The sequence below is a fragment of the Odontesthes bonariensis genome, chromosome 4 (assembly GCF_027942865.1).
Source record: "Odontesthes bonariensis isolate fOdoBon6 chromosome 4, fOdoBon6.hap1, whole genome shotgun sequence".
Lineage (NCBI taxonomy): Eukaryota > Metazoa > Chordata > Actinopteri > Atheriniformes > Atherinopsidae > Odontesthes > Odontesthes bonariensis.
Genome location: NC_134509.1, coordinates 26,296,845 through 26,308,423, shown reverse-complemented (window position 1 = coordinate 26,308,423; position 11,579 = coordinate 26,296,845). Strand labels below are relative to the sequence as shown.

Below are 11,579 nucleotides of genomic sequence, written 5' to 3'. Positions count from 1 at the left end.
TAAAGTCCGTTAACTTTTTATTGTCAGGTGACATTGTGTAAAGTTGTTTTGATTGTTAGGTTTTAAAACATTACCAAAATACTATATAGGCCTATAGTAATAATACATTTAATACATTTTTGGTATTTCTGACGTATTTTCTCCGGTAAATTGATTAAATTACAACATTTTTGGCATAGTGAGGCATTAGCTGACTGGTCTTTAATTAAGTAAGTTTTTTTCAGCATGACTTTGCAGCTGTGATAATGAATTTATCAATTTCTTTGTTGTTGTTGTCAGGGAGGTCAGCAGATGTGGTGCTCGCTGCTGTCATGGATCAACCCTCATTAGGACTTCAGAACTTTTCTACAATGTCCAAACCCTTGAATTTGATCAAATACAGTTCATTGTTGCAGATTAATCTACCCAACAGTATAAATAGCAGTAAAATAACTTCTTTATGAAGGCTTGTTTTACATTTTCCATGATGACATTTTATAATAAAATGTTTGGTTTAAATCTGTTTTGTTTATTTTTTTTCACAACTGACACATTTATTTTGTCGTTAATATGGTTTTAACCAGAAAAAAAGTTAAATTCATATTTTAATCCATCCATTATAGCCGCTGAATCCGTCGATCGGGTCGCGGGGGTGGGGGGGCTCATTGTCCATCCGACACCAGAGAGAACAGACAGACTGAATGACATCTTCTACAGATGGAGTGTTTGGGACAACAGGAGTAGATCCTGCAACAGACAGTAACATCAGGCTCTGTTGAAGGATGTAGATCTGAAGGTAAGCTGGACCACTGGCATGATTAGCTGCCCCCTGCTAGCATGCAGGGGTACCCTCTACGATTTAAAATGGTGATAAATGTGTCTCTGCGCTCCAAAAAAGAAAAACGTTGATAAAATACATCGTCGGTGAAGTGATCAATGCACATTATGGGTCAATATTTACCGAAAATTGCGTCGTAAATGTTAAAGTTATCGTTTTTGTGCTCCGTCCCGCTAAAACCCGTTCAAACTGACTGACAGCGCTGTGATGTTTGGAACTCCGGAGGCTAACATGAACCACGTGACAGCCCTAGCGGCGACTTCAAAGCGTGTCGCAACTCTGTATTATTCTATAGCTCTGGCTGAAAGGTAATTTTAATGTTAAATTGTATCATTTTAAAGGGTGGGAAAAGCGTACAGGGAATTTGAAATATTTAAGCGTTATTAAAATGATTGAACCTCGAAAACTTGATCATGTTTTATAGTCATCTAAAAAAGTATAGATTTAAGTTGGAGCGTCAAGACTCGAGCCTTTGGGCGTCCGTCACCCAACTGGTTGTGAGTTTTTTATACAGGATACAAAGAAAACGACCACTAACAGTTATTACGATGGTTCTCGTTTCTTACATTAGTGTTTAATAACGTCTGAGTCTCGCTTTAGTGTACACGTTACTAGGCAACACCGTAGCCTACGAGAGGTCTTCAGTTAGGTCGAGCTAAAGCGGACTGGCGGCATATTTTTTGCTAACTGACAACAGTACCACAGCAAGGAAATGCCGTTCACCGAGGACACAATTAAACCTCCGCTGCACGACCAAATAACAGAGGTCCAGTGTAAAATCCAACTCCTTGGTAAGTTTGTGTCAATAACATGAGCGCGCGTTTAGAGTTCGTGCAAAAGGACCAAAACTGTAAGCTACCTTGATTATCATGATGTACCTACGCGTAGTTGGTCAATACATGGTATTTGTGGCTGTATGTAGGCCAATAAATGAGCAGTGAGCCGCCCGCTTCCATGTCTTGTCCGTTGTTGATGCAAAGATTAAATGTGTCCACTAGAGGGCGACAGAACTGCATACTATGAGAGCTCTCAGTCCACCATCAAGAGGAACAAAGAGTCCATCCGCCAGCTGAGGCAGGAGAACAAGAGGCTGCACAGAAAACTGGCAGAAGCTAATGCTGTAAGTCAAATGTAGTCCTCTTTAAAAAGGTTAATCTCCTTACCTCTTTGTTTTTATGTCTCAGTCATCTCAGTCAAACACAAAACAGAAACCATTGCTGTACTGGTAGTGTCCTGCTGACTTTGTCCTACCTCTTAGGGTGATGGACACATCATCAGAGCTGCTTTCCATAACAGAGGCATGGAGAAGGATGCCTACCACAATATGACGGGCAAGGTGAGAAGCAGAAGTGGCATCACAGCTCGTTTCGATATGATTGATAGTTGCGATCTAAAATGTTTCCTATATTCTAACAACTAAAGTGTTCTTGTTGATAATTTGATTGATGATAATAACTGTTTACAGTCAATACAGACACGTGAAAGAGAAAGTAAGCTACAGCCTACAACCTCTTTCAGATCAAAGTTTTTACGTATCAGGGCATAATAAAAAATCATCTCGACCTTACTGGTGTTAAAATTAGGTAAATACAGAGACGATAGGTATCAGCCAGGTTCTGCTAATTAAAAGTACTTGATTAAGTGATCATCAGCAAGCGTGAGCACCTCTATAAAAGCAGAAGTTTTTGTCAGTTTGCTGGTCTGGAGCCTTCAGGTGTGTGTTTACACAATGCCAAGGAGGAAGACATCAGCAGTGATCTTAGAAAAGCAATTGATGCTGCGCACCTATCCGGAGGCCATTTCAAACTATTTGGAGTCCATCATTCCACAGAGAGAAAGATTATTCACTTGTGGAAATTATTCAAGAAAGTTATCAGTCTTCCTAGGAGTGGACGTCCCAGCAAACTCACCCCAAGATCAGACCATGTAATGCTCAGAGAGACTACAAAAAAAACAAGAGCTACATCTCAGACTCTACAGGCCTCGGGTAGCATGTTAAATGTTAAAGTTCATGACAGTACAAATAGAAAAAGACTGAACAAGTATGGCTTGTTTGGAAGGGTTGCAGGAGAAAGCCTCTTCTCTCTAAAAAGAACATGGCAGCACAGCTTAGGTTTGTAAAGTTAAATCTGAACAAACCACAAGACTTCTGGAACAATGTCCTTTGGACAGACCAGACCAAAGTGGAGATGTTTGCTCATAATGCACAGCAGCACGTTTGGAGAAAACCAAACACAGCATATCAGCATAAACACCTCATACCAGCTGTCAAGCACGGTGGTGGAGGGCTGATGATCTGGGCTTGTTCTGCAGCCACAGGACCTGGGCACCTTGCAGTCATTGAGTCCACCATGAACTCCTCTGTATACCAAAGTATTCTAGAGTCGAATGTGAGGCCATCTGTCCGACAGCTAAAGCTGGGCTGAAACTGGCTCACCAACAGGACAATGATCCCAAACACAGCAACAGATCTACAGCAGAATGTCTGAAAAAGGAAAGAATCAAGGTGTTGCAATGGTCTAGTCAAAGTCCAGACCTCAACCTGACTGAAATGCTGTGTTGGGACCTTAAGAGAGCTGTGCATAAACCAATGCTGCAAACTTCAATGAGCTGAAGCAACGTTGGAAATAAAAGTGGACCAAAATTCATCATACAGAAAACTATGTTGAAGACTGTTATGGCGTGTTTCCACTAGCACGCAGTACCTGCAACTGGGTACACTTTCCGTATCACCTCAGCCCTGGTTCCAAGCGAGCCGAAGCGTTACTAAAACGTGACGTCAGCCGACTGCCTTCCACTGATTGGCCGATGAGTGTCGTCACTGGAAGCGTCATAACCGCGCGACGACCGACTAGAATGTAAATAAATACAAGACTCAAGACAAGACTCCAAATTTTACTGCTTCAGTTTGTACTGCTACGAGATGGCTTTGCAGAGGAAATCCACTCCTTGGTCGGTCGAGGAGGTCCGGATTTGTACGTTGCTCGGCGCCGTGTAAATGACGTCACGGAGGTTTCGCGCAGACGTGTTACGACGAGGTGATACTCGGTTGTAATGGAAACACAACCAAACCGAGCCGTGCCGAGCTAGTGGAAATGCGCCATTAGAGGCGGTTCTACAAGCTGTTGAATCATGGGGTGTACTTAGTTTTTCACATACTGCTTCTGCATTTTGGTGTAATATTTTATTAAAGAAATACCAACATGGGTTAATATGTCATGTGTTGTTCATCTAAACTAATTGACCTCATTTTAAGACCCAATAGGAACCAGAATATGCTTTTTTTAAGATTATCATTACGTCTTAAAAGTAAAATCTTAGAAGTGACAGAGTACTTTCTTCTTTTTTTACATGACTGGAGATAAACAGTCTTTTCCCCTCTCTTGTGCTATTTTCTCAGAGAGCCGTCGCAACACTAGACCAAAAGGTGCTAGTTAAGACAAAGCGCCTCAATGCTCTCAAACACACCACCCAAACGTATCATCGGCGCCTTGATGAGCTGAAGATGGAATATGAGAGACTGAAACCAGAAGGCGTCAGGGGAACAAAGTCTACTGATGCTCGCACTATGAAGAAAGAGGAAGACGCCATGGTAACACCTCCCTCACCTCTAATAACATGTCTTTCTGTTTGTGTCCTTTTAATTTGTCTTTATTTTTGATTAACTAGTGTGTGCATGTCCTCAGAAACTGCGTGCACTGGAGAACAGTCTGGAGAAAACCCAATTCAAGTGCAAGGAGGCTGAAAACATCATGATCTACTATCTAAAACTGAAAGGTTTCTTACAGGTTAGTACAGTATGCACACTGTTTGCCTGTGAGGCATAAGTTCATGTTTTGTTTTCCCAGAAAACTTGGTATGAAAATTTGTTGCTGCTGTTTCCTGTAATGGTTGGTCTCATTTCCTAAAGCCCTAAAGTTTGCCCTTTGTATGATTATATCAGCTCTTACACCTCAACAAGAGTGAAGACGCTCAGGCATGATTATTGTTCTGTAGACAGATTTTACTTTTAACACCTAATGATAATTTTTAAAAAAGCATCATCTGGTTCCTACTGGGTCTTAAAATGAGGTAAATTAGTTTAGATGAACAACACATGACATATTAACCCACGTCGTTATTTCTTTAATAAAAAAATGACACCAAAATGCAGAAATAGTATGTGAAAAACTAAGTACACCCCATGATTCAACAACTTGTAGAACCGCCTCTAACAGTCTTGAACATAATTTTCTGTATGATGAATTTTGGTCCACTCTTCTTTCCAACGTTGCTTCAGCTCATTGAGGTTTGCAGCATTGGTTTATGCACAGCTCTCTTCAGGTCCCACCACAGCATGTCAGTCAGGTTGAGGTCTGGACGTTTTAACTAAAACTAAACTAAATTATATTTAGTTTTCATAATATTTCAGGCTTTAATCCTGAGATGACAATCAAGTCACTAATGCTTTAATATTTGTCACATTTTCCTCCATCCTCGCTCCTTCTACTCACGTTTCCTTTTCTTATTTTTCCACCATCGTCCCTTCAGGATGAGAGTCTGACGTTCCAGGGTCAGTTGGACAGTTTTGAAGCAGAGATCCTGAAGCAAAGAGACAAGCTTCACAACCTGCAGGTCATGAATAATGACGCCCAGCTCTCCAAAGACGCTGCTAAGGTGCTCGGCAAACTGTTCGGCTATGAGATATATAACATGCATTTTTCTGCTGAAAGGCTAAAGACAAGAGATGGTCCTCTAAACATCTCAAAGAATTGATTTAAGCTACAAGTAAATGAGCTGGTTAACTTTTACGTGACCTCTTTTACAAAACTTCTAAAGGTCTCTGAGTCGAGGTGACTGCATCAGACACCAATAAAGATCCTTCTGGTCATGTTATATCCAACTGACTGGTGTTACACTGAGGTGTTGCCTGTCTCACCGTTTCCCTCTTTTATTCATTTTTTTACTCACTGTCTGTCCATCAGGCCGAGTTACAGCTGCAGGAGGAACTGCTGTATAGGGAGCGTAAGGAGAGAGAACGGATAATAGCGAGTTATAGGAAGAAGGTTGAAGAGCGCAAGGCCCAGGCTGAAAAAGTTGACAGAAGGGTGAGACCCATTGGGTGATTGTGTATACTCAAGAATGTTGTCATAGGTATATTTTTTTGTTCTTTTGAGCGCCTGAGTTGTTGTTTGATACACATTGGAAGTAAAAATGAGTCCTTTTCATTTGAAGTGGTTGAAAACTTTGCTGCGTCCAGGTTCAGAGAACAACCATGCAGCCAGATGAACTGAGCAGTGAGGCCCAGCGCAGCACCACCAGGATGGCAGGGGAAGAGGAGAAAGCCATTTCAACATTTGAGGAAGCCTTCAGACGCATCAAGGAGGCCACCGGAGTCACAGACATACACGTATGGATGTGAAAAGAGCGGTTCAACTAAATCGGCTGGATGAGAGAAAAGAAGCCTCACGTCCACATGTCTGTGCCACAACAAATGGTATATGTTCATGTGGTCGCTCTTATGCTGCATGTTGTCTTTATTACACTGTGCAGGAGATAGTGGAGCGCTTTATCTCTCAGAAGGAGACACATCAACATCTGGAGAAACTGAAGGGAGAGAATGAGGAGGTCTTGTTGAAGTTGAAGCAACAGAGGGAGATTCTCCACCAACAGTTTGAGGAAATTAAATATTCTGGAGAGACTAAACTCTCCAGGTGAGACCCACATTCTGCCAATTCTTGAGAACACCTCTTCTCTTTTTCACTCTGGTTGAAAGGACCCCCGTTTACTTCTCACGCCTCTGCTTTGCTTTGTGGTTATGTTAGTGAGCAACAGATGCTGGAGGAGTGCGAGCATCAGCTGCAGGCTCAGCAGCAGAGGTGCGATGCAGCCAAAGAGCGTCTCGATTGGCTGGTGAAAACCTTCAGTACTGTGCGAGCTGGAGTTGAGCACCTTGCAGAGAAACTACAACACGTTACACTGGTAAGAAACGCATTATTTTATTGGGTTTAATTTCCTTTCTCTTAACAAATCTATTATCCTTGTTCTCCAATGCTTCCTGCAGAGTGAGGACACAGTTACTGACGTGCATCCGGACTCAGATGAGTTTGTGGGGGAGCTCATGACCCAGTGTGAGCTGAAATTACAGTTATTGAATGAGGAGCTTGAAGGGAAGGATCTGGCTGCTCTCATGAAGGAGATGGAGGAAGACGAGGTGAGAAAAAGCTTTAAGAAATATATGAATACAGGTTCTGGGTCCGGATAGGACTCTGAAAACTGACCAGCAGAGTCGGTGAAGACCATCACGATGCATGAATGATTTTTACAGAAAGTTGACTCTTAAAAGCCTGTAAGGTGAATCATTTACTGAAAATCTGACTGTTCTCTTATGATCGTGAAAAGACAGATTTCATTGAAATTGGGGATTTGGGGGGTTAATAGTTATTATGATTAAATCTACGTTTGTTTTATTGGTGGGAGTCCATAGCTGTTTTTTGTTGCTTTGAGCAGTTTTACGTCAGGATTGAGGGGAAACTGCCAGAGTACAACACCCAAGTGAAACGACCTGAGGACCAGACACTGGATCTCTTCAATGATGGTAATTTGTAACTGATCACACTCCGGCAGCAGCAGCACGCATATGGTCTAAATCTGTCTTTGCTTCACTGCTTCTGTTACAGAGGATGAGAGCGAAGAGGACGATGCTGACATTGTCTCGCGAGAGGCTCTGAAGCGGCAATCTCAGCTAATCATCGACTCCAACTCCAAGAAGAAGACCTGGAAGAAAAAGAACAGCAAGTTCTGATTCAACAAGAGTCTCTAGAGCAGTGTTTCTCAATCCCGGTCCTCAAGTACCACTGCCCTGCATGTTTTCGATGTTTCCCTCCTCCAGCACACCTGATTCAAATGAATGGCTCCTGATCAGGCCACTGCACTGAGTTGATGCAGGGCAGTGGTACTTGAGGACTGGAATTGAGAAACACTGCTCTAGAGTCATATATGATCTTCAGGGCAGGGAAAAAATAAATCCTCTTACTCAAAAACCTGATCAGAGAATAAAATGGCCATTTTGTAAGATGGCAAAGAACCCATAATGACTTATTATTGCTAGAAAGTTTAAATTCTAGTATTAAACTTAGTTTTAGTTCATACCAAAGGAATATAACTGTAGGAGCTATTTGTAGAGTTAGTTTTTGTTTTTTGGTTCTAGTTGTAAATTTAATTAGCTAATTATGAGTGACTTTATTTGATTAATTTCAGTACTTTATTTGGATAAGATTTTTTTTTGCTAATATTCTTTGTTCAGAATATTTTGCTAATTGGATCACACTGGGCACCTGAGGCTATTTATGTAGATGGGCACCTGGAGTACCAGCATGCACCGGGGTGGGCCAATGGTTTTTACCAGGGAAAGGGAGAGAGCAGTAGGTTTTCTTTGTTCTTTAGTTTGTTTTATTGTTTGGAAATCAATAATCAGAAAAACGCAAGAATTCATTTTTGCTTGCGTTAAACCACATCCCCATGGTGCATCAGTGGTCTTTTGATTTTGTTTGGTTTAAGTTTAATTTGTTTTTTTTTATGGACAAATGGCCACTACAATAACTATATATAAATATAACATTACAGCTTGGTTTGTTTTGACAACAACAATGTTCTGTGTCAAATGTTTCTGCAACACAGAGATCTCCACCTTCACGGATAACATTTCACACTCAGCCCCTCGGCAGCTTATAAAACCAATCAGAAAACTGCTCTTCTTTAGTCCTTTGAATGTACAGTACATAGCAGTAAAGTTTCTGAGACAATCAAGTGTCTCATCCCAGAAGCTTCGTCACACTCATTGTCCTGCTGATCGAAACCAATCCATTGTGCGGTGTCCTGAAAGCCAACATGACGCATTCAGCCTCTATTCATAGTTGACATACATCAGAACTGCAGACGCCCATAATCTGTCTCATCATAAGGCACAGAGTTGCAAGTTAAAACTCTTTTTTGAAGCATCAGGCATTTTTTTTTTGGGGGGGGGGGGTTATGTCCGATTGCTTCTACAACTGAATAGTGAATCCTAAATAACAAAACAACAGAGCTTAACAGAAATGTTTGACATGGATTCGACGGCAGCTGTGATTGACGTACAGAGTGTAACCGGACAGACAACTTTTAGCTGTGAACAATGCTCTGATGCTTTGATTTAGTGGAACAGCTATTGGGTTTACTTTGTTTGTGTGTGAGTGTCTTCCAGGAAAGAGTAGAAAAATAGCAGCTGTGTGTGTAGTGTCATCTCTAGTATGACTCATGTTTTGTTCTTTTTCTGTATTTAGTTTTTGTAATCAGTGTTCTGCATTCGTCTACATCTAAGTAAAACACAGAAGTTAATTACAGTCATTACAGCTTGATAAAAATAACAGCATTATGAAGGCACATTTGTAATTGGAACTATTTTAATAAAACTGAAAATAAAATTGGATGTTTTTTGGCCCTGGCACAATATAATTAGTCAATCAGTGATTAGCACTCAGGTTTAGTTAAATATAGAAAATATAAAAGCCACTGAGACCATTTATTTAGAAAAAGAATAACTCTAAAATCCCATCAGCTGAAACACGCTTGTTGATATACATTAGAGGTGAATATTTCTTATTTTGGCATGAATTGCAGTTACATCTTTGTGTGTTTGCCTATGAATGATTCAAGATTTAAGGCCACAGCTGACACGATGCCTCAGTGTCTTCAGAAAGCTTGTTCAGTTTAAACTTTTTGTTGAAGATTTTAAAGGTTCCATGGCATGAAAATAAATGGAGGCTTTTATATATTTTTATAGGCTTTAGTGGTCCCCTTATACTGTCTCTGAGTTTTTTCCCCAAAAATTCTGCCTTGGTGCAGAATTACAGCCAGTTCCAAAAATGAGCTTTCCTTAGGATCCTCAGAATGAGCTGTTTAGGGTCTGCAGCTTTAAATGCAAATTAGGAGGAGAAGGGCGGGGCAAAGCGAAGGGTGGGGGTGTGGCCTTACTTACGCCGTGGTACCATGCGCAAATGTTTTGTGAATCGCTATGGCACGTAGATGGCGCGGCAGCCCTATGCCGTAAAACTAGCGAAACCTGTTGAAATGAGCTTACTTTGGCAATATGACAAACTAGTTAGTGAACAACTTTCCTAACACAGTCAAACATCAAGCAAGTGCTACACAAGACACAGCAAGACGACAAAAAAGGCGTGCGTGAAGGGGAAAGTAGGAGTGAGGATTTTGACATTCTCATCTGATTGCTCTGGTTTGCAAAGATGCACGTAGCGCTAGCGCTGGAACCATGAATGAATCGTTATCCTGATGAAATGCACTGAATTCATTGTTCTTCAGGAAGCTTGAAGTAGGGGGTTTTGGTCTAAAATGAGCGAGCTAACCATCTCATGGGCATGCAAACACCTCCAACAGCCCAGTTGGCAGAGATAAGTGCTTGCAGATGCTATTAGCTGCATAGATAACGATACAAACCCTTTCTTGTGGTAACAAGCTATGTAACTATACTGTACATACAGGAAAGCAACACAATAATAGAGCGTTAAATTACTTACTCTCGGGAATGAGATCCTTCCCCAAGTCAGGGACGAATGGAGCAGGAGATGGACAGGCGGATCGGTGCGGCGTCTGCAGTGATGCAGGCTCTGCACCGGCCCGTCCTGGTGAAGAAGGAGCTGAGCCAGAAGGCGAAGCTCTCGATTTACCGGTCAGTCTATATCCCTACCCTCACCTATGGTCACGAGCTGTGGGTAGTGACAGAGAGAATGAGATCGCGAATACAAGCGGCCAAATGAGTTACCTCCGCAGGGTGTCTGGGCTCTCCCTTATTGGGCTCGGCATTAGCCCAAGTTTTGGAAACATTCGTCAGTGAAATATTTGGCGCACACACACACAAATCTCTTCGGTTCTGTCGTCACTTTCCCAGAAAAAACTAAATCTGTCCACTGGCTCTTTAGAGGTTCTGATGCAGGAGCTCTAAACAGATTTTTTACATCCATGTACAGCGCAATGAGCTGGCCAAAGAGCTGTGGGCGGGGAAAGGCAGTTTTGGCATAGCCATATATGGGCTCTGGGTGGAAACAACCTTCACGTCATAAGAGGCGCCATGTCATAAGAGGCAGCTTTCCCGATCAGGCCATCTGCATGGTCACATTACCAAAGGCGGAGAATAATTTCCATTGCATGGTTTAGGTCTATCGTCATTTTTATCCACTGGGGGACCGCAGGCAGGCTAGAGGAACTCATATTAATGTTAAACAACCTTAAAAAGTGAAAATTTCATGCCATGGCTCCTTTAAGTAATTTGGTTATCCCAAATACTAATAATAATATAAAAAATGTGCACAGAAATGGAAGAAAATATAGGTTTGATTATGATGTAAACAACACCAAGAAGTAAATATGAAAACCTTACACAAGGCAATAATATGACATGAAAATACAGAATAAACAGAAATCAACACGAACGAGGACACAAAAGATTTTATTTTAAAAAACCAAGTTTAAGTGGGCTGTCCAGCTGTTTGTTTAGTTTCAGACAGTTTACAGGTTATTGTAAAATCTTAAACACTTAAAACGAAGCTGAGATAACCTTGGTGGAGCTGGGCTCGGACTGGCAAAATGCATCAAATCGCCTATGAATCCATGCGTCTGTCCTCTTGGGGTTATGGTGTTTCTGACCAGCCAATCGATTTGTAGGGGGCGGCTCTGAGCTACCTGCTGCACAGTTTGAATCGCGGCCAGCAACAGCGTGGGTGACTTTCTT

At 41.6% G+C, this 11,579-nt stretch overlaps 1 protein-coding gene across 1 annotated transcript; it reads left to right on the top strand.

The window, feature by feature from the left end:
- The first annotated feature begins 1,357 nt into the window (after positions 1-1,357).
- odad3 (outer dynein arm docking complex subunit 3) lies at positions 1,358-9,225 on the top strand. Its single transcript, XM_075464507.1, has 13 exons — positions 1,358-1,608; positions 1,816-1,937; positions 2,076-2,153; positions 4,218-4,409; positions 4,504-4,605; positions 5,348-5,473; positions 5,782-5,904; positions 6,057-6,206; positions 6,350-6,510; positions 6,622-6,778; positions 6,861-7,010; positions 7,307-7,394; positions 7,477-9,225. The coding sequence occupies exons 1-13, from the start codon at positions 1,530-1,532 to the stop codon at positions 7,599-7,601; spliced, it is 1,653 nt and encodes a 550-aa protein (XP_075320622.1). The 5' UTR covers positions 1,358-1,529; the 3' UTR covers positions 7,602-9,225.
- The last annotated feature ends 2,354 nt before the right edge of the window (positions 9,226-11,579 follow it).

Coding starts and splice junctions, on each gene's coding strand:
- odad3 (XM_075464507.1), top strand. CDS start 1,530: ATGCCGTTCACCGAGGACACAATTAAACCTCCGCTGCACGACCAAATA. Junction 2,154..4,217: donor ACCACAATATGACGGGCAAG/GTGAGAAGCAGA, acceptor CTATTTTCTCAG/AGAGCCGTCGCAACACTAGA. Junction 4,606..5,347: donor AACTGAAAGGTTTCTTACAG/GTTAGTACAGTA, acceptor TCGTCCCTTCAG/GATGAGAGTCTGACGTTCCA.